Source organism: Podarcis bocagei (assembly GCF_964188305.1).
Source record: "Podarcis bocagei genome assembly, chromosome: 9".
Lineage (NCBI taxonomy): Eukaryota > Metazoa > Chordata > Lepidosauria > Squamata > Lacertidae > Podarcis > Podarcis bocagei.
In genome coordinates, this window is record NC_138134.1 from 65,699,734 (window position 1) to 65,726,707 (window position 26,974).

General features: G+C 44.0%; 1 protein-coding gene across 8 annotated transcripts in view; it reads left to right on the top strand.

The window, feature by feature from the left end:
• MAPK10 (mitogen-activated protein kinase 10) overlaps nucleotides 1-26,974 on the top strand; it is a 244,030-nt gene that overhangs the window by 151,926 nt on the left and 65,130 nt on the right. For all 8 annotated transcript variants that reach the window (XM_081207164.1, XM_081207165.1, XM_081207163.1 and 5 more), the window contains one exon: nucleotides 23,369-23,498. In XM_081207164.1, the coding sequence (XP_081063290.1) occupies nucleotides 23,369-23,498 (130 nt within the window). The remainder of the gene's footprint in view (nucleotides 1-23,368; nucleotides 23,499-26,974) is intronic.

Genomic DNA, 26,974 nt, shown 5'->3' on the forward strand with positions numbered 1-26,974 from the left:
CTGCTCACTGAGGCAAAAGTCCAGAGATAAAAGTCCTGCCGAAACACCACAATACCCCAAATCCTGGAAGACTGGTGCAGAAATATTCTAGATCCTTTCATATACCCAAATACTACATTTTGCAGTTTAGATTCTGAACTAAGTTCTTTAGTTTGCAATGCAAACCCAACCCAACCTAATTTTTCTGACTAATAGTACTGTAACACAATCCTTTCCCTTAAAGTAGGGTGGAGAGGGGTGTGTGGAAGCCACACCATACATTAAAAGCACACACAGCAGATATTTGAAGTACGTGACTTTCCCCCAAAGAATCTTGGGAACTGTAGTTTGTGAAGGGTACTGGGAATTGTAGCTCTTTGAGGGGGAAAGTACTGTTCCCGGGGTTCTTTGGAGGAAGTAACACACTTTAAATGTGTGGTGGTGTTGTTGTTGTTTAGTCGTTTAGTCCTGTCCAACTCTTCGTGACCCCATGGACCAGAGCACGCCAGGCACTCCTGTCTTCCACTGCCTCCCGCAGTTTGGTCAAACTCATGCTGGTAGCTTCGAGAACACTGTCCAACCATCTCATCCTCTGTCGTCCCCTTCTCCTTGTGCCCTCAATCTTTCCCAACATCAGGGTCTTTTCCAGGGAGTCTTCTCTTCTCATGAGGTGGCCAAAGTATTGGAGCCTCAGCTTCACGATCTGTCCTTCCAGTGAGCACTCAGGGCTGATTTCCTTCAGAATGGATAGGTTTGATCTTCTTGCAGTCCATGGGACTCTCAAGAGTCTCCTCCAACACCATAATTCAAAACTTTAAATGTGTAGTGTGGTGCTTTCTGCATGCACTTGCATGTAGATAGATAGAAGGCATTGAGAATACAGAGCCAATGGGGCTGGCTCTATAGTCCTTGCTCAGTTCAAAATGTAAACTCATGTTGAAATTAGTTGCTGATGGTGGATTTAGCATCAGCAAGATTACCATTTGTTAACACTGACCAAGCAGTATGAAAAAGTGGTGTCCTCTAGAATAGGATAGCCTTTCTTGCTTTCTCAGTTCAGCAGTGATGCAGTTTTTGTGCCAAGAGATAGTGAACAGCTGGCTTTCCTCTCCACTAATTTCTCCCACCCTCCTCCCCAATTGGAAGATGATCAAATACAGTGTTGTTTGAATGGCACTGGGCATCAAGTGTTAATTGGGGCAGCTGGTTCTGGTATGTGTGTGTGTGTTGTGTGGGTGGGTGGGTGGGGGAGAAACGCCGCTTTGCTATCCTCATCATGTTTCGAGTTCAGAACAATGCTAAAAGTGGCGGTGGCATGTTTTCAGGGATACCCTGTGATGTGCTCTTTACAAATCCCATAAAAATGCAGATGTTTATAAATGTTTCAAGGGAGGTGCGACAAAACATTGCAGTGTGGAGTGCACCCTGTTCAGGATTCCAGCCCCACTATTACATTCCCCTTCGCAAACAATATTTCCACATTCTATCACTATTGGGCACACTCAGTCCTCACTGGGCTGCCCCTGTAAGCTTTATTTCTTTTTTAAAAAAATTGTGCAAGCTTTGAGCATAAGAGCATAAGAAGAGCTTGCTGGATCATCTGTTCCAGCATCCTGCTCTCCTATAGGAAGCTTGCAAGTAGAACATGAGCGCAACAGCATTCTCCCCACTTGTGATTCTCAGCAATTGGTATTCAGAGGCATGCTGACTCCCAACAATGGAGTTTGAATGTTGTTATCAGGGTTAGTGGTTGCAGTAATAATGCAAGTCACTAAAAGTCAATCCTGAAAAAGAATCCAGCAGGGAAACTCTCTTTGGAACAATACATTGTCCCGACCCATAAGTATTGTTCAAAACTTTACTTGCAGGACTTTCTTCAAAACAGAACATCAAAGATTCATCCAAATAATTCCATACAATGTCTTGTGCATGTTCATCACAGGATCAGCATCCTATAAGAAATAGCTTTACTTCTTCCAGAAATAAAAACTATGTCTCTGCCATTCCAGCCTGTGTTAGCTTGCATCCTGCCTAAGGCGATGCAGCACTTGGAAAACCATTATTACATCCTTTGTCGTCTCTGAGGCTCCAGAGAAAAAGGAACACTGAGTTCCCTTCAAGAGGGTGATTTGCAATTGAATGCTTCAGTCATGTGATCTAAGGTTAAACACTCAAGAGCTGGAGCAGAGAACTTTCTCATTTAATCAATAACTCAATTAGAGCTCAGAGAGCACTTAGTGTGCTGCCATGGAAAATCCCCAATGTTAGCAATACACATCCAGGCATTCACCATTTCAGTGTCAAATAAACAATTGCACTTAACAGAGCAGGTGTAGGGAATCTTTGCCCCTACAGATATTTCTGAACCACAGCTCCCACCATCCCTTGCTCTTGGCCATGCTTGCTGGGCCTGATAGGAGTTTCAGTTCAGCATCAGCCAAAAGTCCAGCACATCTGCCCTAGAGGGACAGAAGTTGTACCAGACACATCAATGACAACAACTATGACAACTACCTGACCTGATGTGGTAAAGAGTAACCACGGGCAGGGAAAAGGCCCATCTTTATATGAAACAGAAACGCTGAAACAAGAGTTATGGCTGGATCTCTTAAGACTTTGACTTGTAGAGCAATAAAAAGAAAAGGTTGACCTGTAATTATTTGACAGATCTTTCCTTCCATTTGATGAAGCCTCTTTTCCAGCTGTTGCTGATGTGATCAAGGGGTAAAAGAAGTGAACACATATTTCATATTTATGCCGTAATGTTTCATACCCTTTTTTTCCTCTGGGAAACGGAAAGATTTGGGATCAGGATACAGCACTGTGAAATATAGCATTTGGGGAACACAATCTCTCTGGGAATAACTTTCCATCCTTGCAGCCTTGTCTGGCACAGGCAAAAATAAAGAATTATGTTGCTTGTATTTATAGTTTCTGTTGATGCATCGGAACTGTGATGGAAAGAAACGTAATTTAACAGTTTCAGTTTCAAGTTGCATGTCAGGTTCAAGTGCTGAGTTTTGCTGAGTTTTGCACAAATTTGTCAGGTAGCTTTTTAAAAGAATTAGAGAAATCCCTGGCTATCTAAACTAGTGGGTGTTTTTTTTGCCACATCTTTTGGTAGGGAATTCCCTCTGTTAATTCTGCATTCCTTATGCAATATCACCTTTTGCAAGGTGATATTGACTTGCTTTCGCTTGGGGTACAGCACAGCTGTATTATCGGATAATATTGTAAATTGCAAAGAAACTATTCTTGGGCAAGGAAGCGGTATCTGTATTACAAAAATAGGAACATACGTGAGTGGGTCCGGAATGTACTTTGCACAGATGGGAAGGACTTTGCTCCAGCTTCCTCCCTGCCCTGGGGAAAATGGACAGTGGGTTACAATTTTCACAGGATTAAATGGCAAAACGTTTCATAACTACCCCATCTTTGACATTATTTAGTTATCTAAATGCACAGTTTTTATAAGTAGGATTGCAGCTCGATTAAAGAAATTTTAATGAAGTCATCAACCAATCTGCTGATTAAATTTGCATATGGATAAAAACAACTTTCTTCCCCTATTTTGTTAGGGGGAGGAGGGGGGTTTCCAAATCCTTTGGAAGGAAGATCCTTCTCTTGGTCTATGATATTAGTTGCTCCAGAAGGAGAGGAACAGTTTCCACATGTCTCAAACTGGCCCTTCCTAGTGGCAGAGACACAGGCTCTCAGCACATGGACCACAGCTTTTGCAGCAAATATCTCTCCACTGTCACCTTTCCAAGAAAGATTGGCCAACTCAACAGTCAATGAAAGGGACCAAAGGGCGGCCATCACATTTTTCCAGAACCATTTACCGTATTTTTTGCTCTATAAGACTCACTTTTTCCCTCCTAAAAAGTAAGGGGAATTGTGTGTGCGTCTTATGGAGCGAATGCAGGCTGCGCAGCTATCCCAGAAGCCAGAAGAGCAAGAGGGATTGCTGCTTTCCTTCACAGCGATCCCTCTTGTTGTTCTGACTTCTGAGATTCAGAATATTTTTCTTGTTTTCCTCCTCCAAAAACTAGGTGCGTCTTATGGTCTGGTGTGTCTTATAGAGCGAAAAATACGGTAATTTGGGGAATATTTGTTGTCAAGAGAGGCTGGGGAAACTCAGCCAGATGGGCGGGGTGGAAATAATTAAAAAATTATGATGATGATGAAAAAACTTTAAAAATAAGCTTTTTTGTATTCTGCATTGTAAGTGAAATATAATAAACAAATAACATATGATTAACATTCATGGCACACATGATTGTTCTCAGGAAGGCTCCCCAGGGACCACAGGGTTGAGAGAGAAATCCACCCTCAGAAGCCCCTTCTCCCAGTGGTTCACCACCAATGCCCCCCTCTTCTGTTGGAAAAGATGGCAAATGAGGACATCCTGGGGACATGCTGGGCATAGATCAGGGGAGATTTTGGTTGTGCTGGGTCCAAATCCCTCTTATTCCAGAACCACGCCACCGTCTTAGAAGGAAAAGTATGTTATATGAGCACTGGAGTTGGCATACTAATTTCCCCAGCTGAGCTTGGGATTTGACTGCCACCAAGGTGTCTTGCCTTCATTGAGTTGTTGTCGGGGACTGGGCAGAGGAGGAATGGTGGAGACCATCTCACCAGCCTGACCATTCCAAGGAGGAGGAAGAGGAAGAAGACAGTATAGATTTACAACAGGGGTTTGAGGGAGGTCACAGCTCAGAGGCAGATGAGGGGGAAAGTCGGGAAATCATGGGAGAGGCAGAGCAGCACTCGGCTGACACATTGTCATTAGAAAGCATTCCAGACCCTCCATCTCCCAGAACCCGGTGAGCCTTAAAAGTAGGAGAGCAAAGAGCTCAAAGACAGAGGGCACTTAAAGGCACCCATAGAGGAGGTGATGAGAATGATGAATGAGGAAGTGGGAGAGAAGGGGTGTGGAGATTCACTTGGGACAACGCCATTATCCAAGAGGCTGGTTCTATAGCCTTTTTCTGTAAAGACTGAAATAAAAAGGGGCTGTAATAAACTTTTCCTTGTCTTTATACTTTCCTGGGCAACCAGCTGGGAGCCACTGACTGCATCCTGACAGCTGTCCATCAGTTTATTAAACATGTCAATTATACATTTGACTTGAAGCATAATTCTATGTAGAATCTGAAACAAAGAATATTTTGAAAATAGCTGTGTTGTTGAGTAAACCGATTCCAATTTTCTTCCTCCTTATTTGATGGGGACCAAGATTGGAGGCTTGGTCCCCATCCTTGGACTCCAATACTTTGGCCACCTCATGAGAAGAGAAGACTCCCTGGAAAAGACACTGATGTTGGGAAAGATGGAGGGCACAAGGAGAAGGGGACGACAGAGGATGAGATGGTTGGATAGTGTTCTCGAAGCTACCAGCATGAGTTTGACCAAACTGCAGGAGGCAGTGGGAGACAGGAGTGCCTGGCGTGCTCTGGTTCATGGGGTCACGAAGAGTCCAGCACGACTAAACAACTAAACAACAACAACAACAAAGACTGGAGGGACTTCAGAAAGTGATTGGCCCTCATTTCATGTTCTGTTTCATGCTGATATTCTTAAGCTTCCTTCCATCCGCGGTACAATATGGGTGATGATCCAATGGCTCTTACCTCCAAGCACATTAGCTTAGACATCCAACACAAAATGTTGTTTCCGCTTGCCTATTCATTACTAGCTGGCAGTAAGTGGATAATATGAGGTTTCTGTGGGACCTACCATCTTCGTTTGGCAATCCATTTTCTCTTTGCTCTAATCCTGCTGTTCATAACGACAAAGCATGTATCAAATGCTATCTGAAGCTCAGTAATTTCCTCAGGCTCTCCAGTGACCAAATCACGCTGGTTTAAAATAAAGTTTCCAGCAATAGTCACTTAAATTGTCTAATAAATAAAGTCATCTTTGGACCTTTTAGAATTAGGAATGGCCTTGTGGGGGATGTGGGATACCTGATATCACCCCTTCCCCACTGTTTTTAGCTAAGCGATGTGGGAAAAGGTGAAATGAAAGGAAAATGCTTCCACTCAGTGGTAATCTTGCGGGTGCTCGGCTGAATGCTCTCTCTTTTAAAAGAAACTTTGCTTTTCGGTTGCCAGGATTGTTAATAATCAGAGTTCACTGTAGTTCTGTAATAACTGTTATCAGAGAGAATCTGAGAGCAATGTGAAAGTAGGAGAAGAGCAAAAAGTGAAGAGCAATGATAACATCGTGTCAGAAGCGAATTATATATACAGGAATTGTACATAGAAAGTCACGAATGAAGAAATGTGCTGACTAATTCTTGGCATTTGTCAGAATCCACGTTCTTTTTATATTCTTGAGACTTTCTCCAAATTGTTGCACTAGTTTTGTAAGTAGTTTAGGATTTTTCCTGGATCCGTTGCTGTCCCTTGTGCTGCGTGTACTCTCAGTCGTGCCGAGTATCTTCTGTCAGCTTAGACTGGTGGCCCAACCACAACATTATCTGGACAGGGATAACTTGGATTCAGTAATCTATGCTGCAGTGACCTCAGGCGTGCTTTCCATGGAAGTGGTTTGGAAGACTCAGTTAATGCAGAATGTGGCTGGCTGGCTGTTTCAAAGTCAACAGGTGATATAACACAAATCGTGTTCCAACTACAGTGGAACCTTGGCTGTCGAACGCTTCGGAAGTTGAACGCTTTGGCTTCCGAACGCTGATAACCCAGAAGTGAATGCTTCTGTTGTTGAACGCGTCTCAGAAGTTGAACAGCTTCTGAGGCGCATTTCTCCATTTTTTCCCAATGGATTTTGCCAACCAGCAATTGTGCCTTGGTTCTCAAAAGTTTTGGAAGTCGAACAGTCTTCTGGAACGGATAACGTTTGACAACCGAGGCTCCACTGTACACTGGCTGCCTGTATGCTTCTGGGCTTGTTTCGACTTTTAAAGATCTTACAGCTCAGAACTCCAGTATCTTCTGAAATGCCCTTCCCAGATCCTTAGATCTTTGCTGAGGTGATTTTCCAGGTCCCTCCTCTGAGGGAAAGTGACAAGGGAGAGGCCTTGTTTTCAGTTGTGGCTCTCTATCTGTGGAATGCACTCCCCAGTGAAGTCCACCTAGTGCCTTCATTTACATTTTTTTGGGAGCCAGATAGAGACTTACCTTTCCCACCAGGTTTTTGATCGACTAATAGGATATTGTTTATTATTAGTGTGCAGCCAATGCATCCTGTGGCTGTTATGAGGGGCATCTATTTTTAATTTTGTTTTGTGGTGTAATATGCAGTATAAACTTCGAGGTTTTTTTAAAAAATCAAGCAGCGTATTAATTTAAATAAATAAATAAACTTGTGCTTTTAAGTTTGGTAAGTCATTTGGAGACAAGCAAATCTGGCTAATAATAATAATAATAATAATAATAATAATAATAATAATAATAATAATAATGATGTTAGTGTTAAAGCTGGATGTAGCAGGGACTCAGCTCTTTGCCAAGCTAGCCCACTGCTTTCTGATCTGTTTCCAGTTTTCTGTGTGTTTGTAGCAATAAATTCTGACTGAAATTTTAAAAAGGTGATGTTTTCTGACAAGAATGCCTTCAAAGCTTGAGGCCCTTTCCAATCTGTTTGAATCTTGCCCTGTCCTATTACCATTTTGAATGCAAAACTTGTGTTCTGCCAGAATGCTGCTGCAGTGTGAGGATGCATGGCATCTGTACAGACAGGGCCAGAAATCTATGTTCATTCCTTAGACTTAGGTAAAGGGACCCCTGACCATTAGGTTCAGTTGTGACCGACTCTCGGGTTCCGGCGCTCATCTTGCTTTATTGGCCGAGGGAGCCAGCGTACAGCTTCTGGGTCATGTAGCCAGCATGACTAAGCCGCTTCTGGCGAACCAGAGCAGTGCATGGAAACACTGTTTACCTTCCTGCTGGAGTAGTACTTATTTATCTACTTGCACTTTGATGTGCTTTCGAACTGCTAGGTTGGCAGGAGCAGGGACCGAGCAATGGGAGCTCACCCCATCGCGGGGATTCAAACCGCCAACCTTCCGATTGGCAAGTCCTAGTCTCTGTGGTTTAACCCACACCTTAGACTCAAACGCCATCAAAATCACGGGGTCCACAGAAAGGACTTTTGGCATAACGTGAATTTAATGGTTCTGATCCTAAGGTGACCTCCCATGGTGCTTCTCCTAATGGAGAGCTATTTCTGACTTAATGAAAATGCATTGTGTGAGGAAAGTGAACTGAGAGCCACAAATAGCCTTCCATTAGCTCAAGCTCTCGTGCCACAGTTTGTCCAAGTTCATCTGGTATTTTTCTATGTATTTTGTATCTTTAACTATTTATAGTTTAGCTCCTTCATTTTGAAAGCAACCCCAAATGACTTGGAGCCATCCAATGACGCTGAATGTTGCAAGATTCAGGACGGACTGAAAGAAGTACCGTATTTTTTGCTCTATAAGACTCACTTTTTCCCTCCTAAAAAGTAAGGGGAAATGTGTGTGCGTCTTATGGAGCGAATGCAGGCTGCACAGCTATCCCAGAAGCCAGAACAGCAAGAGGGATTGCTGCTTTCACTGCGCAGCAATCCGTCTTGCTGTTCTGGCTTCTGAGATTCAGAATATTTTTTTTCTTGTTTTCCTCCTCCAAAAACTAGGTGCGTCTTGTGGTCTGGTGCGTCCTATAGAGCGAAAAATACGGTACTTGTTTACACAGCCCTTCCACAAGGTGTGGTGATGGCCACCTGTTTGGATGACGTTAAAATAAGACTGAAGGCGAGTTGTACCAGGTGGGGAAGACTCACCTTTGCTAAGAATAGAACTCTCTTTAAGAAAAGTGGTGTGTGGGGAGACAGAGAGAGTGATGTGAAGAAAAATGAATATCAGAGCTTTCATATTTTCTTGTTTCTCCATGACAAAGTGTAGCTATAAAAACTCCCTTTTATCTATCTGTTTAAGCCTTTCTTTCTATATGCACTTTAGAAACACCATATTTCAGGTGGAATTGAATGTAGTTCTGTATCTTCAAAGTTTGAAAAAAAACCTTACCCAGGTAAATAAACACTCCAGTGCTTCCAGTAAATGATTTGCCGCAAAACAAATAAACCACAAAATGCTGTTAAAGTTCTCCTCTCCAGACTATTCCACCACTGAATTAGTGGGAACTGCAATATAACATTTTAATGTTGACTACTATGCATATAGATGAGAATGGGAATGGATATTTGATGTTAATATTGCACTGGAGTAGACAGATTTTATAGTATTCATTGGCAAAGTGTACTTCAGCGCTCAAACTACATTTACACATTTTACAATAAAGTTTGCAAACGGCATCGGCTTTTCGTTTGTTTGCTTATTTTCATAGTTCACAAATTCCTGTTTGTTCATTTGCTATCAGTGTGGCCCCGTGAGGAAAAGTTGAAGCACTTGGGTGCTTAACCTGGTTCGCTTCCCTGCTCCTCCATATGCAGCTGCTGGGTGACCTTGGGCCAGTCACACTTCTCTGAAGTCTCTCAGCCCCACTCACCTCACAGAGTGTTTGTTGTGGGGAAGGAAGGGAAAGGAGAATGTTAGCCGCTTTGAGACTCCTGAAGGGGAGTGATAAAGTGGAATATCAAATCCAAACTTCTTCTCCTCCTCCTCCTCCTCCTCCTCCTCTTCTTCTTCTTCTTCTTCTTCTTCTTCTTCTTCTTCTTCTCCTCCACCTCCTCCTCCTCCTCCTCCTTCTTCTTCTTCTTCTTCTTCTTCTTCTTCTTCTTCTTCTTCTTCTTCTTCTTCTTCTGTTGCTCTGCAGCAGAGGTAAAGAACCTGTGGCTCTACAGATGTTGATGGACTACAGCTGCCATCCACCCTGACCATGGGGCTGAGGGGAGTTGGTGTCCAATAGCATATGGAAGGCCATAGGTTCCAAACCCTAGTCCTACAGGGTAAGATACAAACCTAAAGGTTCAAATGCCGCAGTGAAGGAAGCCGCTCCACGGGTGGAGCGAGCCGCCCATAGGGACGGGTCGAAGGTGGGGCAAGCTGCCCATAGGGGCGGGGCGCACTGTGGGGCCTCCGGAGTCTGCCTGCCTCCTCCCACTCAGCCTCCCTACAGCTGGGCGGAGAGGCAGCGGGTGGACTGTTTGGGCAATGTGGAGCCTGCGCGTGCCCAAGCCACCGCGTCTCTCCCAGGAGAGACGCATGGCTTGGGTGCGCTGCAGGCCCCCCGGTGAGTGCCACCTGACATTTTGTCACCCCCTCAGTGTTGACACCCAGGACGGCCCGCACCTACCACACCCTCTTCCTCCGCCCCTGTTCAAATGACCCTGAGGCTCAGGACTGCAATACCTCAAAGACTGCCTGTCCCCATATAAACTGCCCTGGACTCTGCATTCATAATGTGGGCCCCTTCTTCGTGTGCCTCTACCACGTGAAGTCCTGAGGGTGGCAACACCAGAACAGGCCTTCTCTGTAGTTGCTCCCTGTCTGTGGAATGCTCTCCCCAGGGAGGTTGACCTGGTGCCTTCATTTTATTTATATATACGGTATATAATAAACCAGGCTTAGGGCTAATGAATATTCTACAGCCTTTTAAATGTGTCTGTGGGAAGGTGGGCGGTTATTGTTCTGCTGTTTTGTTTTTTATTATTTACTTGTTTTTATCCTGTGTTTTATTCTGTGAACTGCCCTGAGAACTTATGGTGAAGGGTGGTATGATATGATATGATATGATATGATAATAAAATATAAATATAAATAATATAAATATAAAATAAAATAATTATATTTATACCCTGGGCAAGACTGGGCTCCGGATGGCTAACATCAAGTATAAAAACAATTGATTAAAATACAACTTAAAAACAGGATTAAAATACAACTTAAAATGCAGCCTCATTTCAGTGGAAGCCCAGATCAAAAACTGTTTGGGGGTAGAAAACGTCAAATCTTCACCAAGGCCAACTATCCAGACTGGTCCCACGTGGGCCAGAAAAAAAGCCAGGGAAGTCCCCAAATAGGGGTTCCATCACAGAAGGAAAAGGAAAGAGGAGGAGGGGATCAGGCAGATTCCAAGCCAAAGGCCAGGCGGAACAACTCTGTCTTACAGGCCCTGCAGAAAGAAATCAGATCCTGCAGGTCCCTGGTCTCATGAGACAGAGCATTCCACCAGGCCGGAGCCAGTATTGAAAAGGCCCTGGTTCTGGTTGAGGCTAATCTGACTTCCTTAGGTCCCGGGACCTCTAGGGTGTTGCTATTTATGAGACCTTATGAGAGGTGTATAGCAGAATCAGACTAATCCTGAATCTTGGAGCAAAGCAGGTTACTTCAGGTAGATGCCAGACTTGCCCAGGCTGCAGTAGGATCTCTCTGAAGTTCCTCAGACGGAAACAGGGACCTCCAGAGATTCAGACATCAAAGAACACTGCAGACACGGTGCCTGCAAAAGCATTGTTTGCAATATAAGGAAAATGCTGTCTTGGAAAAGGAGAGCTTTTTTGTGACTGACTGGTCTATCTTTTTAATCAGAGAGAATGATCTTATCGGGGATCTCTAATCACAGTGGTTTGTGGGAAGTATGCTAGAGTATTGTATCACCTTGATCTTCTCTGTTACATGTTCCTGCTGGTTCTCCTAGTAGTGTTTGCTTGGAAAATGCTGAATATTCAAGTCCCTTTGCCTCTGCCACATGCCCGCACATCCACTCCTGTCAAATCAGCTTTGCAGTTGGTTTATGTGACTTTTGGTGCCAATTAAGCACAGAACAAGCCTGAAGTTATTTTTCATTCATCTTAACTTTCCTAGCCCCTGCACCTATCCTTCTGACATTTTGTAGGCGCCTCAACAATAGTTGCCATTTTCTTGCTAAAACTATTGCTCATAAAACCACAGGGAGGGAAGCAAATCACTTTCAGTTTCCCATCAAACAACTTTAAAGGCATCTAGAGCAAGAAACGTGGATCTATTCTTCTGAAATCTGGCACTTTTCTTACCTAGGAGCATCTTTATGTTGTATCTTATTTCCATGCAGATTGCCTGCAAAATAACTCGGAAATTAAGTGAGCCTGTTTTTAACTTACACCAAAATGATAAAGACTGCCCTTGCAGGAACACTACTGCAGTCATTCTTCTGAAATTGGCAGGATGTATCCTCTCAGGGACAAGGATGGCGCTGTGAGTTAAACCACAGAGCCTGGGTCTTGCCGATCACAAGGTCGGCGGTTCGAATCCCCGTGATGGGGTGAGCTCCCATTGCTTGGTCCCTGCTCCTGCCAACCTAGCAGTTCAAAAGCACACCAGTGCAAGTAGATAAATAAGTACCACTCTGGCGGGAAGGTAAACAGCGTTTCCATGCGCTGCTCTGGTTTGCCAGAAGCGGCTTAGTCATGCTGGCCACATGACCCGGAAGCTGTATGCCGGCTCCCTCGGCCAATAAAGCGAGATGAGCACCACAACCCCAGAGTCGGCCACGACTGGACCTAATGGTCAGGGGTCCCTTTACCTTTATCCTCTCAGAGGGGGCTTCTATGCCTGCAAATTACATCCATTTCTGCCCACCCCCCAAAAAAAAAACCAGCAAAAGAAGGAAATACAATTTCTTTTAAAAAACGTTTAAAGGTTCCCAGCACACACACAAAAATCTTGAACTGATTTGTCTGTAATATGGCAGACTTTATCCACTCAGAATGGGCTACTATGCTGGAAAATATCACTCAGTTCAGTTAAAAGGCAAAAAGTTACAGCCTTCAAAAAAATTTCCCATAATAGTTATTGAGTTAGTTATTTTTCTGAACTGGTATTCTGATTCGGACCCAAACAGAAATGAAGTGTGTCCCCCTAAATATTTTTCTACTTCTGCAAATGTTCCCCTGTGTGCACCAATACCCCACTGTTACTATTAAAACAGTATTGAAGTTAGTTCAGTATTCATTTAATCCCCATATTGCAGATAAGGAGGCTGAAGAGATATTGCTCCATGCATTTCCATGCTGTATGTTAGGGCTCAGCCTGATCCTGTAATCTTTGCAAAATACCAGAGGAGGACCAGGAATGGATTCCTTTAATCCTAGAAGCAGCTGCATAGGCAATAAAAGGAAAAAAATGCACACAGCGACTGTGTCACAGACAGCAGGCGGGCTTGATTGCAAATCCTTATCCAGCAGTTTCAAGGGGGTTGCAGGAATCTCTGTGCTGATTGAAGAGCAGATGAACACCTGAACCTCTGAGCCACAGCACGAGCTGGTTATAAAATTACACTCTGGTCATCACCATAAATGCATCAAGCCTAAGAAGTGGCTGTAAGTGACTGCAGTTTTTGCCCTTTATGCTTCTTCTATGATAACTGCCTGCCTTCTGTTTTTCTTTTCTTTTTTTGAATTTGAATGAATTTTATTAGTATTTTCCACACAACAACAACAACATGAAAGATATCAAAATATAATAATACACTACACACAAAAATCAACATTCAAAAACTAAAAAACACACACAACAAAAACAAAACAACAAAAACAAATCCATAACTTACAAGTTAATATTATAAACACTAAAACAACAACAACAAGACATTGACTTCCACCAATCCCACAACTGCCTGCCTTCTGATGTTTTTGCAAATATGTGTAAATGCGTGTTTTAAAACGGATGCCTAACGAATCAAAGACATATTTCTAGACAATTAGAAGGTTTTTAGCTGATTAATCTAATTGATGAATCAACTAAAATTTACAGCACTGAGTGAAATTTGGCGCGGATTTGATGGTTCCAGCTTACACAAAACACCTGAGACTTTTACAGGGAATTTTAAAAGAGTTTTTCAGTGACAATAGCCACATTTCTGAGTCTGACATTTTGAGTACCGTAACCAAATGCACACATCTTGTGAATGCTGCAGATCCATTTAAACTGCTGCTTTTCTCAGCAAAATATACAGAATCAATGACCCGGCTGGGTGGGTTCACAGCACAGTTTTCATGAATCTTGCAGATAACATTAGTTTGTTAGTTGCATATAGTTAGGGTTGCCATATTTCAAAAAGTAAAAACCAGGACACCATGAAAACACATTTCGATGTATCTTCTGCATTTGAAATCCCGGTAAAGTCCAGGATATATGGCAGCCCTACATATAGTTACATCTTATTTTCCTCCACAGAACTCAAAGTGCTTTAAATGGGCTTAGGTAGCCTCTCTTCGAGTGAATCATGGCATTGTCTTCAGCACTTCCCTTGAGACCATTTCCTGGGCTACATTCCCACTAAAGTTATTTAATGATGGAGATTTTGTTCATGCAAGGGTGTCAGCCCAGGATCTGGACTGTATCAGACAGTGGGGACTCATAGGACTGAAACCTATTGGCGATAGTCTGCTACTCATGGTAGACCTACTGAAACAAATGTACATGACTAAGTTATGTCTGTTAATTTCAATGGGCCTATTCTGAGTAACACTTTGTTTACTACAACCCAAAGTTGAGAAAATGCAGAACCTTGGACAGCTGCACTTTAAACAGCTTCAGGAGATGTTGTCTCTGCAGGGAACGACTCATTTATTTCATGAAATACTGCTTGGTTATAATAAAACCTCAAAGGTACTATTATTATTTTGTAAAAGTATAATAAATTGCAATAAATAAATCATCAAAACAAAATAAGGTAGCAAAATCACAAAAGACCTACCTGTTCAGTGAAGTGGCCAAATGGGACTCTCTCATTCACCTCAACCTTCACCACCTGGAATCATGATTCCCCTGTCCCTACTTTGGGTCTAGCAGGCAGATCCCCCTGCTCTAGGGTCATTATACATAGAGCAGGGGTCGGCAAACTATGGCCTGGGGGCCGGATGCGGACCCCCAGGCTCGGAAATCCGTCCCGTGGACCCTTCCACCTGCTTGGTCAGTCCCCACGCGCTGTGGACGCCTTGCTGCATGGGGACTGACTTCCGCGACACTGGCACGGCTTTTGGGTGGGCGGCGACACTGGCGCGGCTTTGGATTGGATGTGGCTGAGGTAAACCCGGCACAGACATGGGCATCGTGATGGGCGAGTCGCAGAGCTTCAGCCGGCATGTAGTGCGCCTGCTGGCCCCGTGCCTGGTGCCCAGCTTGGTGCTGCTGCTGCTGGTGCACTGTGGCCACGTTGGAGCAGCTGGAGGGTGAGCTGTGTACCACCTAATTGGCGCTCCGCATGCGCGGCCTGCCCACCGACCTGGCCTCGGACGATGGGCTGCAGTGCATGGTGCACACCGCCTGGCAGCTCTGCAGGGGTGGGCCAATGTAGCGGCGGCTGCTCATCAACAACGCCGGTGAGTGGGTGCAGCCGAGATGCGCACCTGAGCACGTGCAGAGCGCGTTCCTCCTCCAGGTCCAGAGGCAGCTGTGGGGCCGGTTTGCAGGGTATTTATATTTTTCAAAATATAGTCCGCCCCCCCAAGGTCTGAGGGACAGTGGACCAGTCCTCTGATGAAAAAGTTTGCTGACCTCTGACGTAGAGGGTAGTTGAATTCAAAGGGGCTGCCACAATAATGCTGTCACTCCCAGAAATGCCTATCTTCACACCTTTGGGTCTGAGCATTACCTAACTAAACCTCTGCATTGTATGGCCAGGTTATGATCTTGGTCTGAAACCTGGGTAAGTATTGAAAGCCTGAGTTTTGAGTGTAACTGAAGGAGCCCAGAAACTTAGAGGACATCTTCCTCATTATGTTTCATCCCTCAAGCAAGGATGGCAAGATGGAGACCCCAGAGCTGGCACCTTGCAAGTTTGTGGTTTTGGTGTTCTCTGTTTACCCTCTAAATGATCTGCTTTGATTCCTACAACATTTGTTCTGTCAAAGTAGCGTAGCTAAGGTAATTTCTGTCCTACCTGTGAAATTAGCTTCTTGCACATTGTTAAAGGGTGATAATGCTATGTATATACATCCCATTTGTTGTTGGATTGGGCAGGTTAGGTGTTTAGTTGAAAGTAATCTTTGTCCCCATTAAACAGGGCCATTTCAATAGTTATTTACTGTTGTTGTTGTTTTAAAAAAAGACAATTGGAAAGCTAACATTTACCTCATCGAGCCAACCATAAGCATAATTTATTGGGTGCCAGTTTATTTACGGCACTTTTAGTGCCCCCCAGCTGCTAGTGTTTGATAGTAAACTTAAACGATATTTTTTACAGTGCATATCATAGTAAAGCTACAGTTTTTATGATAAAACTGACTGAGTTATAGTTCTTGCTGTTAAAAAAAAATCAACAGCTATACAGCTGCTCGGATAAAGTCACAGTTTAGCAAGAGTATCTACAATAACCCTTCCAAAGAAATTGTTGCACAGTTTTATCTGCAAGCTATATTTTTTCTTTTGGTATTTTCAATCTTCCCAGTTCCCTTTGACCAGGTGTATAAATAGCTACTTGGTCAGTCTCTTGCAATAAGCAGGGCTGCAATCCTATCTACACTTACTTGGGAGTAAGCCCTACTGAAGATGGTGGGACTTCTGAGTAAACGTGTATAGGATTGCATGTAAGAATGCCTCCAGTCAAGGAGAGAATTGGAAGATGGGCAGGTAGACAAGAAGTGGTTCTCTGTTTTATTTTGAGCTGTTCTGCAGGCCAGCTAGTCATTTGGATGGGCTGTTAATGCCTATGGAGTTGGTTGCAAGGCAGCTTTTGATTCTTATCTATTGAATTCAACTTTAGCACAAACATATATCAGAGGCTGGATTGCATAGATCCATGCAGAGTTCAGCATATGATGATAGCACAGTAAGGGTCTACTCATCTAGCAATTTCAGCATGTGGTGACCATTTGCGAATCCTTGCCCGTGTTGACTTTTAGTTACTACAGGCTCATGGTGAGATTGTGACACCCATCCACCATCTACAGGGAAGGAGCCATAGCTCTGTGGAAGAATCCACGCTGAAGGTCTCAAATGCAATCCTTGGTATCTCCAGGTGAACCATTTTTTCTCTAGTTGTATGGAAAACCACTGCTAAGCAGAGTTCATAATACTGGGTTAGATGGACCAGATGTGGCTAAAGCAAGCTGAATGGACACCATAAGTTGTGCACATCATATGATATTTGGGTGGATGAGCACAGATGGGCAGCAGAGTGATTATTTCAGGGTTGGAGAAACTGTGGCCCTCCAGATGTTGGGACTTCTACACCCATCTGTCCCAGCCAGCATGACAATTGTTCAGGCCATTGGAGACCAACACTTTATTCAATTCCTGGGTTACTTTGTAGATTTTTCAGTTGAAAGGGAGCCCAAGGGTCACCCAGTCCAATCCCCTGCAATGCAGGAATCTCAGCTAGAACATCCATGACAGATGGCCACCCAACCTTTGCTTTCAAACCTCCAAGGAAGGAGATTCCACTACCTCCCAAGGGAGCCTGTTTCAGCTCTCACTGTCAGAATGTTCTTCTTGATGTTTACTCAGAATCGCCTTTCTTGTAACTGGAAGCCATTGATTCTTAAATCCTACCCCTCTGGAGCAGGAGAAGACAAACTTGCTCCATCTTCCACGTGACAGCTATCATATCTCCTCTCTCTCAACTTTACCAGGCTAAACATATCAAACTCCTTCAACTGTTCCTCATAAGGCTTAGTTTCCAGACCCTTGAACGTCTTGGTCGCCCTCCTCTGCACACCTTCCAGCTGGTCAATATCCTTCTTAAATTCTGGTGCCCAGAAATGGGCACATCACTCCAGGTGTGGTCTGACCAAGGCAGAATAGAGCAGTACTATAACTACTCTTGATCTGGACATTATACTTCTGTTGATGCAGCCTAGAGTAGCATTAGCCTTTTTTTGCTGTTGCATCACACAGTTGATTCATGTGAAGCTTGTGATCTACTAAGACCCCTAAATCCTTTTCACATTTACTACTGACAAGTCACATGTCCCTCATCTTATATGGTTATTCCTGCTTAACTACAGAACCTTACACTTGTCCCTATTGAAATTCATTTTGTTAGTGTGGGTCCAGTTCTCCAATTGGTTAAGGTCATCTTGAATCCCGATTCTGTCCTCTGCGACATTAGCTACCCCTCCCAGTTTGGTATCATCTGCAAATTGGATGACCTGTCGCGCAAAGGTAAATTAATCAAGCAGAATCTTCTTTATAAACAGAATATAATTTTCCTAAGAAAATAAACTTGTCCATAAACAGCATAGTTAAAGAGCATACACAAAGTGCTCATAGCAGCGATCTTAGTCTTCACAGAGGCACACATCTTAGTTACTGATTAACTGGAGTCCTGGGGCTGCTCTGTCTGCAACAAGCTATACATTCACATACTGAGCTGAGACTGACTCAGACTATGAAGACAGACTGAGCCCCAGAGAGATGGCTGGTTACATCTATAAGAAGAGTTTGGATTTGATATCCCACTTTATCACTCCCCTTCAGGAGTCTCAAAGCGGCTAACATTCTCCTTTCCCTTCCTCCCCCACAACAAACACTCTGTGAGGTGAGTGGGGCTGAGAGACTTCAGAGAAGTGTGACTGGCCCAAGGTCACCCAGCAGCTGCATGTGGAGGAGCGGGGATGCGAACCCGGTTCCCCAGATTACGAATCTATCACTCTTAACCACTACACCACACCCAAGATGAGTCACGAGTCACAGTGATGTGGCCGTTTGCTGCTTACAGTTACAGCTTGAAATGATTGTGTAGCCTTGTAGGCCGTGCTTAGGCCTTGCCTGCTTCTGATCTCAAGAACCTTTGTCTCATGACATGAGCATCCCCTCGGTTCCTTTCTCTATGTTATGTACTGAAGTTCTCACCCTGGCCACCAGGGGTATTGTGTACAGTGGTACCTCAGGTTAAGTACTTAATTCATTCCGGAGGTCCGTTCTTAACCTGAAACTGTACTTAACTTGAAGCACCACTTTAGCTAATGGGGCCTCTCTCTGCTGCCGTGTGATTTCTGTTCTCATCCTGAAGCAAAGTTCTTAACCTGAGGTAATATTTCTGGGTTAGCGGAGTCTGTAACCTGAAGTGTATATAACCCCAGGTACCACTGTATATAGTTTTCACTCAGGTCCACATAAGTTAATTTAGGCAGGAAACCTTGGGTGGTGGTTGTTACAATGTTGACAGCCGGCTGCCTATAAAAGCAGGCTGGCTGAGCTGTTCAGTTCAGTTCAGTTCCAGCTTACTTATAAGAGAAATCTCTGTGTTGTCTGCTATGTCCACCCACAACTTAATACTGGTGACGAAGGTGGGATTGGATGGACATCAGAGCACAGCCAGATTCGTTAAACACATTGAACAACAATGGGCCCAGGACAGAACTCTGTGGCCCTCCCACATGTCACTTTTTTTTCCAGGATGATGAGGAACCATTAGTGAACACACTTTGGAGTCAGTCAGTCAACCAGCTACAAATCCACCTAACAAATTATCTCATCCAGTCCACATTTTATCAGCTTCTTCGCAATAATATTATGGGGGCCTTTGCCAAAAGCCTGACTGAAATCAAGATACACTACATCCATAGCATTCCCCTGATCCACCAAGCTTGTAACTCTATAAAAAAAATGAGATTTTATCTGGCATGACTTGTTTTTGTGAAACCCATGCTGGGTCCTAGTAATCACAGCATCCTTTTCTAACTGCTCACAGACAGACTATTTAATTATCTGGCAATTAAACAGTTCTGGCATCCTTTCTCAGATAATGGAAATCTTAAGCCAAAAATGAAGCAGCAGAACAACAGAAAAATCAATTTTAACACATTGTTTGCTTAGCTCATTTTGAAACATACCATATGAGAAGGCAGATTATTTCATAAATCTTGATCAACTTGGTGACTCACAGTATTGTATTAAGAATCTATTTTACATTGCTTCACTCATTTCTGTCCAACTATGTGCAAATATGATGTGTGGACAGACTCCTGTACAAAGGAATGCAGAATACAAAGGGAGATGAGGGAAATGTAGGCAGGGGTACACAGGGGAAGGATATGTATTGATTTCAGGGGTCTCAGTACTTAGTGTTTGTGCCAAAGACTTTATGGGAAAGTGAATTTTGAGGTTGGTTTAAAGGAGGAGAGGTGGTGCTATGTGCAATGAGGAGAATGATAAGAGTTCATGTAATATTGTCTCAAATACTTTACGTATCTAATGATTAGATACCCGAGCAAAATAATATAGTCCAAAAAAGGACTGACTGACAGACAGACAGATATAACTATATAAAGGTACACACCCACCCATTATGTTACATGTTAATATGGATGCCATATGGACAAGGTATTCTTGGGGTATGTGGTTGGGATAAAAAACCAATTTATAAGCAGGGAAAAGAAAATCTTAGAAGTTGCCAGTTGCCGGCAGGAGCTGTCAGAATTCATTAGGTGTCCCCACTGGTTTTCTATTGGTTTTGTTATTTGGTTTCCGATATTTGTCTTCAACTGTGTACTCACACAGCAGGGATTGGGGGTGTGCGCGTGTGGTAGAAGATTTCCCCGGCAGCCTGCAGGCAAACTGCAGCAAAATCAAAATGAACCAATGTGGGCGAGTGGAGAGGGCCAAAGGAAGGAGAGGAGGGGAAGCGACAGCAGCTATTCTGATTATTTTAAGCATGGGGGTATTCCAATAAAGTAGAAAGTGGGGAGGCAGGGGTGTCTGATCTTGGAAACAAAATGGGCATTCTGGTGAGGGGCACTGAACCCCCATCCTACCAATAGCTGACCTCTTTGCAGCTCCTCTTCTTATGTGGAGTCCTTCCCTCTCCAGCTGCTGGTGAGTGAAGATTGCTGCCCAAGACCTTGGGGAGCTCTTGTCAGTCAGAGGAGATAATATTCTGTGCTGTATGATCCCATCTCACTTCCTAAGATTAGCAGCTTCCAGGATACCTTCAAAGGTAGCGCCATGTAAAACGCATTGCAGTCCAGCTGTAAGGTTAAAGGTAAAGGGACCCCTGACCATTAGGTCCAGTCGTTACCGACTCTGGGGTTGCGGTGCTCATCTTGCTTTATTGGCCGAGGGAGCCATAAGGTTCTACTGTAAGGTTACTAGAGCATTAATTACCTGGGCCTCCAGTGAAGGCACTGAATGAGTACCCCCAAGCTGTGCATTTGTTCCTTTAGGGGAAGTGCAACCCCATCCACACCAGGCTGCCTCCCTGGATCTGAAAACCACCTCCCAACATCGCTTCTGTTTTGCTGGGATTCAGAGCTCATCCATACTTCTGCTTGCCCTGCCAGGAAAACCAATGGTTTACCTTTGAATCAGAGCAAACATCAGTTGGGTTTTCTCCAGATTGACATTTGCTCCAGTTTAGTACTAAACAGCTGGTTTTATGGGGGAAAGGGGCGGGGCAAAGGCAAAACTGCTTGGACCCGTGCTTTCTAGTCATGGAACAAGTATGGATGAGCCCTAAGTTAATTGGCCCTCACCCAGCTCATCACTGCCTCTGGACACTAGTCCAACAACCTGTCCATGCAGTGGCCATCTTGATGCCTATGGGAAGCCCAAAAGGAGCTGAGCATCTCTACTGACTTGTGGTCCATAGCAAACTGACCTCCAGAGGCATTTGCCTCCACTAGTGCAAGTACAGCCAAGACAGCATGGCAGGGAGCTATTGATAGCCTCATCCTCCACAAATTTGTAGGAATTTGAATGAAAATGGTACATAGATTATCTGCAGGGAGGATCTGAATAAACCACTTGTGTGTGGGGGGGGGACCTAATCTTTCTCAGACACAAACACACCATAATCAGCTTCTTTTTAAGCAAGGGCGGGTGGCGCTGTGGGTTAAACCACAGAGCCTAGGACTTGCCAATCAGAAGGTCGGTGGTTCAAATCCCCGTGATGGGGTGAGCTCCCGTTGCTCGGTCCCTGCTCCTGCCCACCTAGCAGTTCAAGAGCACGTCAAAGTGCAAGTAGATAAATAGGTACCACTCCGGCGGGAAGGTAAACGGCGTTTCCATGCGCTGCTCTGGTTTGCCAGAAGCAGCTTAGTCATGCTGGCCACATGACCAGGAAGCTATAAGCCGGCTCCCTCGGCCAATAAAGCAAGATGAGCGCCGCAACCCCAGAGTCGGTCATGACTGGACCTAATGGTCAGGGGTCCCTTTACCTTTACCTTTAGGGAATCATTGCCCGCTCCCCTAATTAGACCTGACATAAGTACCAGATTGAGACCTTTCTCCTCAAACCACACCACCTGCCGCATATCTGATGTAGCCGCGGAGGAGCAACCAGAAACTTAACGTGAGTTCCTTAGGGCAGTTGAAGGGGGCAGGGGCTTGCTGTCAGCACCAAAAGCAAGTCCTGCCCACCTGTCAAAATGGCCCACAGAGGGTTAGGGATGTTGGGATCTGGCTGGTTTACCACCCCTGTTTCTAGCAAACAGAGCTGTCAGGCTTGTTGAATTTTTATTTTAAAGGTGCCTTATTCACTCATTTCCCCCTCCCTCCTGGTGCAAATTAATTATTAAGCATAGCTGGCATGCTCTTTTCATCATGATGGAATCTGCAATGAAGGGGGGGAGACACATTATTCAATTAATCCCAACCGTGCTTCTGCAGAGTAGGTAAAAGCCTCTATTATTATTGCATTATATTGCTTTGCAAAAAAAAATCAAAGACATGAAGCAATCGTGGCATGAAGCAGGTAGAAACAGCCTCCCAGTTTTGTTAAACTAAGCTGTGACTCATGTGTACTTCCAGAAACGGCATGCAAAAGCAGATAAGCTCTCCGGCGAGACTGAATTTAGGAGCAGATAAATTAAAAGTAGCTAGATCTGGGGCTAAAGAAGGACCATCAAGGAGAAATATTCTCAGGTGCTATGCCAATAAAGTTTATTCCTTCTTTCCCTTTATGAGGCACCTTTTACTTGCACCACCCTAAGCAGCCTAAAGGAAAGTTAAAACAATTAGCACAATAAAATAATATTAAAAATAAAATAAGAACAAGTGGTATATTAAAAGTAGAAGGAGAGAACAGAAAACGTGCACACAGAGGTCAATAGCTTAAAAGACATGGCAGATTTGTTTAAAAAAAATGTATTCTAGCTGAGTCAAAGAAATGGATTGAGTGGGTTCCTCTAGAAAGGAAGTTTGACAGAAGAGGAGCCACCACCGAGAAGACACTGCTCCTACTCAGAATCGTGGTGGCTGGTCATGATGCCTTTACCTTCTTGTGAAGTAAATCACAAGTTCTCGGGCTTAACTAGTGTGACCACTGAAATCAACTGTTGATTCCAGCTTCTGTGAACAGTGTTGCTTGTGCTTGACTCTGATAAGCTGGATTCCTTAATATTTATTACGCTAAAGCTAAAAGATTGCTGGAAAGAGATTAGGGCCATTTAAGAAATGCATACTCTGACTGAAACAAAAGAAGAATCTTTGAAACAAATTAACACTAGCAATGAACTTAATGATGTAATAGTTGTATTCTTGTCCTTTTCATTTTCCCAGTGCTGCATATGATGCTGTTCTCGACAGAAATGTGGCCATTAAGAAGCTCAGCAGGCCGTTTCAAAATCAGACACATGCGAAGCGAGCTTACAGGGAGCTAGTCCTCATGAAGTGTGTGAATCACAAAAATGTGAGTTTTTCTTTCGGTGGTGGGATTGAAAAGCATGAACATTTGACACTGCAAACCGAGAGAGAGTGTGTGTTATGCCCTGGTTAATTTAAAAACAAGATTATGTTTTGCTTGTCATTCCAGGGAATTACTCCACTGATAGTTGTGCAGCGTCTGCATGAATTTGGGAGGTATGGGTGTGATCAGAGCTGGATTATTCCCTTCCCAAAAGTAGGTGTCAGGGAAAGGGCAAAAGTTTAGCTGCGCTCACTATTTGCTGGCAAAAGAGAGTTGAGTCTCTGAGCCTCGGATCAGCATATTTGATTATGCTGTCACTATGGAGATCTCCTCCTATTTAAATCCCATGAAAGTCCTGTGGAGAAGAGTGGAAAACCAATTCTGTTTCCATTCTCTTGTGCAGCAATAGATCAATTGTGTGCTTATTATCCCGTCCACAGCGACATAACTGGTATATGCTAATACTGGATAACATTTGTGCTTATGTGAATAGCATCAGGATTAAGGTCAAGGTCGGAACTCAATGACGTGGGGTAAAGCAGTAGAGGAATGAACCTTGTGTTTTCTTTCAAGTGGATTTTTTTATTTTTAGTTTTATCCTTTTCTTTCGTACACTTTTCTTTTTGCAGCCTCCTCACCAAATGGTGAAGGGCATGGTTCTCTTCCAGCACAGATCAGACCATCTCTCTTCCCCCTCCCTCCACAAGACATTTTCCTACAAGATTGGTTCACACAGCTATTCTCAGTGTAGCAAAGCATGAGGTACTTTTAGTTGTGGCGGGGTAGAAATTAACATTAAAATAAAATACACATTTCCCATTTAAATCCCAAATACAAAATTTAAAATTTAGGTTTTGAAAATGAACCTCAGTTCTGAATTCTTCAGACTTCATCATTTTAGAAGCTGCCAAACAGGAAATGTCAGAAACTCCTCAGAGCGGGAATTGTAGCTCTGTGAGGGGACTAGAGGTCTGCTAAAAACTCTCAGCACCCTTCAAAGAACTGCAGTTCCCAGAATTCTTTAGGGGAAGCCATGACTGTTTAAAGTGGAATCACAGTGCTTTAAATATATGGTGTGAATGTGACCTGGGTCAGTTGGAAGGATCAGAAGCAAGCATGTAGTCCAGTTCAGGGAGAAATCAAGAGCAAACAGAGATCAGAAGATTCAGAGGGTAGCAATGTGCTACCTTGTCTGAAGGGCTGTCAAAGATGCTCTCTCATCTTCCAGGCTCAGATGCTGCCAGTTTGTTCTTTCAATTAACGTTTTAATAATGTGCTTTCAAATTTTATACATTTCAGACGCTTAAGTCCGCATTTCCCCCCTTCACTTGTAATTACCACAGAGTGCCTAAGAGGCTAACATTTACAGTGAATCAAATATATATGTCACAGCTGCAGATAATTTGGTTCACATTGGCAATAGTCATTTAAAATGGTGGTTTTCAACTTCCTTCCATGTATGCTCAGCTTCCCACTGGGAAGCCTGGGAAACAGATTCCCTAAGTACAGTCATACCTCGGGTTACAGACGCTTCAGGTTGCGTTTTTTTGAGTTACGCCCCACCGAAACCTGGAAGTACCGGAATGGGTTACTTCCGGGTTTTGGCGGTTGTGCGTGCACAGAAGCGCTAAATCACACTTTGCGCATGCGCAGAAGCTCCGAATCGCAACGCATGTGTGCACAGGTGCGCAGACACGGGTTGCGAATGTGCATCCCGCAAGGATAATGTTTGCAACCTGAGCATCCACTGTAATGTGGTGAGGAACTGCAGGTCTCCTGGCCTCTCTGCCCAGGCCTCAGAACTGTGCCAAGCCCCATCATTGCTCTGCACCCTCCTCTCATGATTTTTGCCAGGCTGGAATGTTTCCTTGAACTAGGATAATTCCACTTTCTCTCCAGGATGGAGAGTGTGAGGTGTGTCTGGCCACACCGACTTTTGCTACGCTCACTACTACGTGGCCCTCTGGCTGTAAAAAATGGGTTCCACCTACTCCCTAACACTTATTGGCTTATTGAACTGAGCCAGGAGGCAGGGGGACCTTGTAGCGCCAGGATCCTTGGCAGCGATGGATTATTCAGCAATCTTGAAAAGAGAAAGGAGCAAAGCTGGAAAGAATCGTAGAGTTGGAAGGCCATCTACTCCAATCCCCCTTGCAATGTAGGAAGAGGGGTAGTGCTGCAGATGGGGAGATGAAGGAATGAAAGGGAGACTCACTTTTCTGTGTATCTGAAGAAGTGTGCATGCACACGAAAGCTCATACCAAGAACTAACTTAGTTGGTCTTTAAGGTGCTACTGGAAGGAATTTTTTTTATTTTTTCTAGATAAAGTTAGGGCAAGAGAGCAGTGGGAACCCATAACACGAGAGGGATGAAACTCTTTGCAGCAGAAGTAGTGGACAGAGAAATGTGTAAGCATATTTACAACATTTATTCAGCAGCAGGACAAAGGAAAAACATGTCTGCTTCCCTTTGTGTCCAAGCACAACAGCAGTATAGCAAAAGCAATATACAAATGGAAGTTCCCAGCAAGCTATGCTGGAATGTAAACAGACATGTGACACACAACAGTCATGCCTGTTCCTTTTAAGTTGGAACAGAACTATATCCTAACAGGTAGCTGTCCACCAATGAGATGGCAGGAGATAAAGCATTCATGAAATATATTGCAAAATAGACATCTTTTGGCATTTTAAAAAATGCCTATGGGAGCCAGTGTGGTGTAGTGGTTAAGAGCGGTAGACTCGTAATCTGGGGAACCGGGTTCGCTTCCCCGCTCCTCCACATGCAGCTGCTGGGTGACCTTGGGCCAGTCACACTTCTTTGAAGTCTCTCAGCCCCACTCACCTCACAGAGTGTTTGTTGTGGGGGAGGAAGGGAAAGGAGAATGTTAGCCGCTTTGAGACTCCTGAAGGGGAGTGAAAGGCGGGATATCAAATCCAAACTCTTCTTCTTCTTCTTCCATGAGTTTACACCGGTGTGCGAGGCCAGTTCAGAGCAGTTTCCGCCAACCGTTCAATAGAACAAAGCAAGAACGCAGACGGCTGTATTTGAACCATATCCTGTATTAATTCAAAGTTACTCCCAGCCTCTAGCACTGCCAATGATCAGCTTCATTTTGACAACTGCATCTCTAAAGGGCTGGTGTGTGCAGAATACATTTAGTTGGGCTGGGGTACATCCTTCAGCCTTGCAGTAGGCACTAACTAAAGGGAGGGACAATAGCAGCCTATACAACTGCCAAATAGTGGCAGCAGTAGCAGAAATTATTAGTAGCAGTGGATCACAGTAACATTCTGCACCCCTAAAAAAGCAAAAACAAAGAAACCATTTGCTTTTAATATGTAAGTTGTTGTTTCTCTGAAGCCTCAACACCTGTCTGTCCTTCCCTGGCAAGCATCATGAATATACCACTGACGCCTCGTGGCATAGCAAATTTTACATGTTTGTTTCCAGTGAGGCTGAACATTCAGCTGTGAAC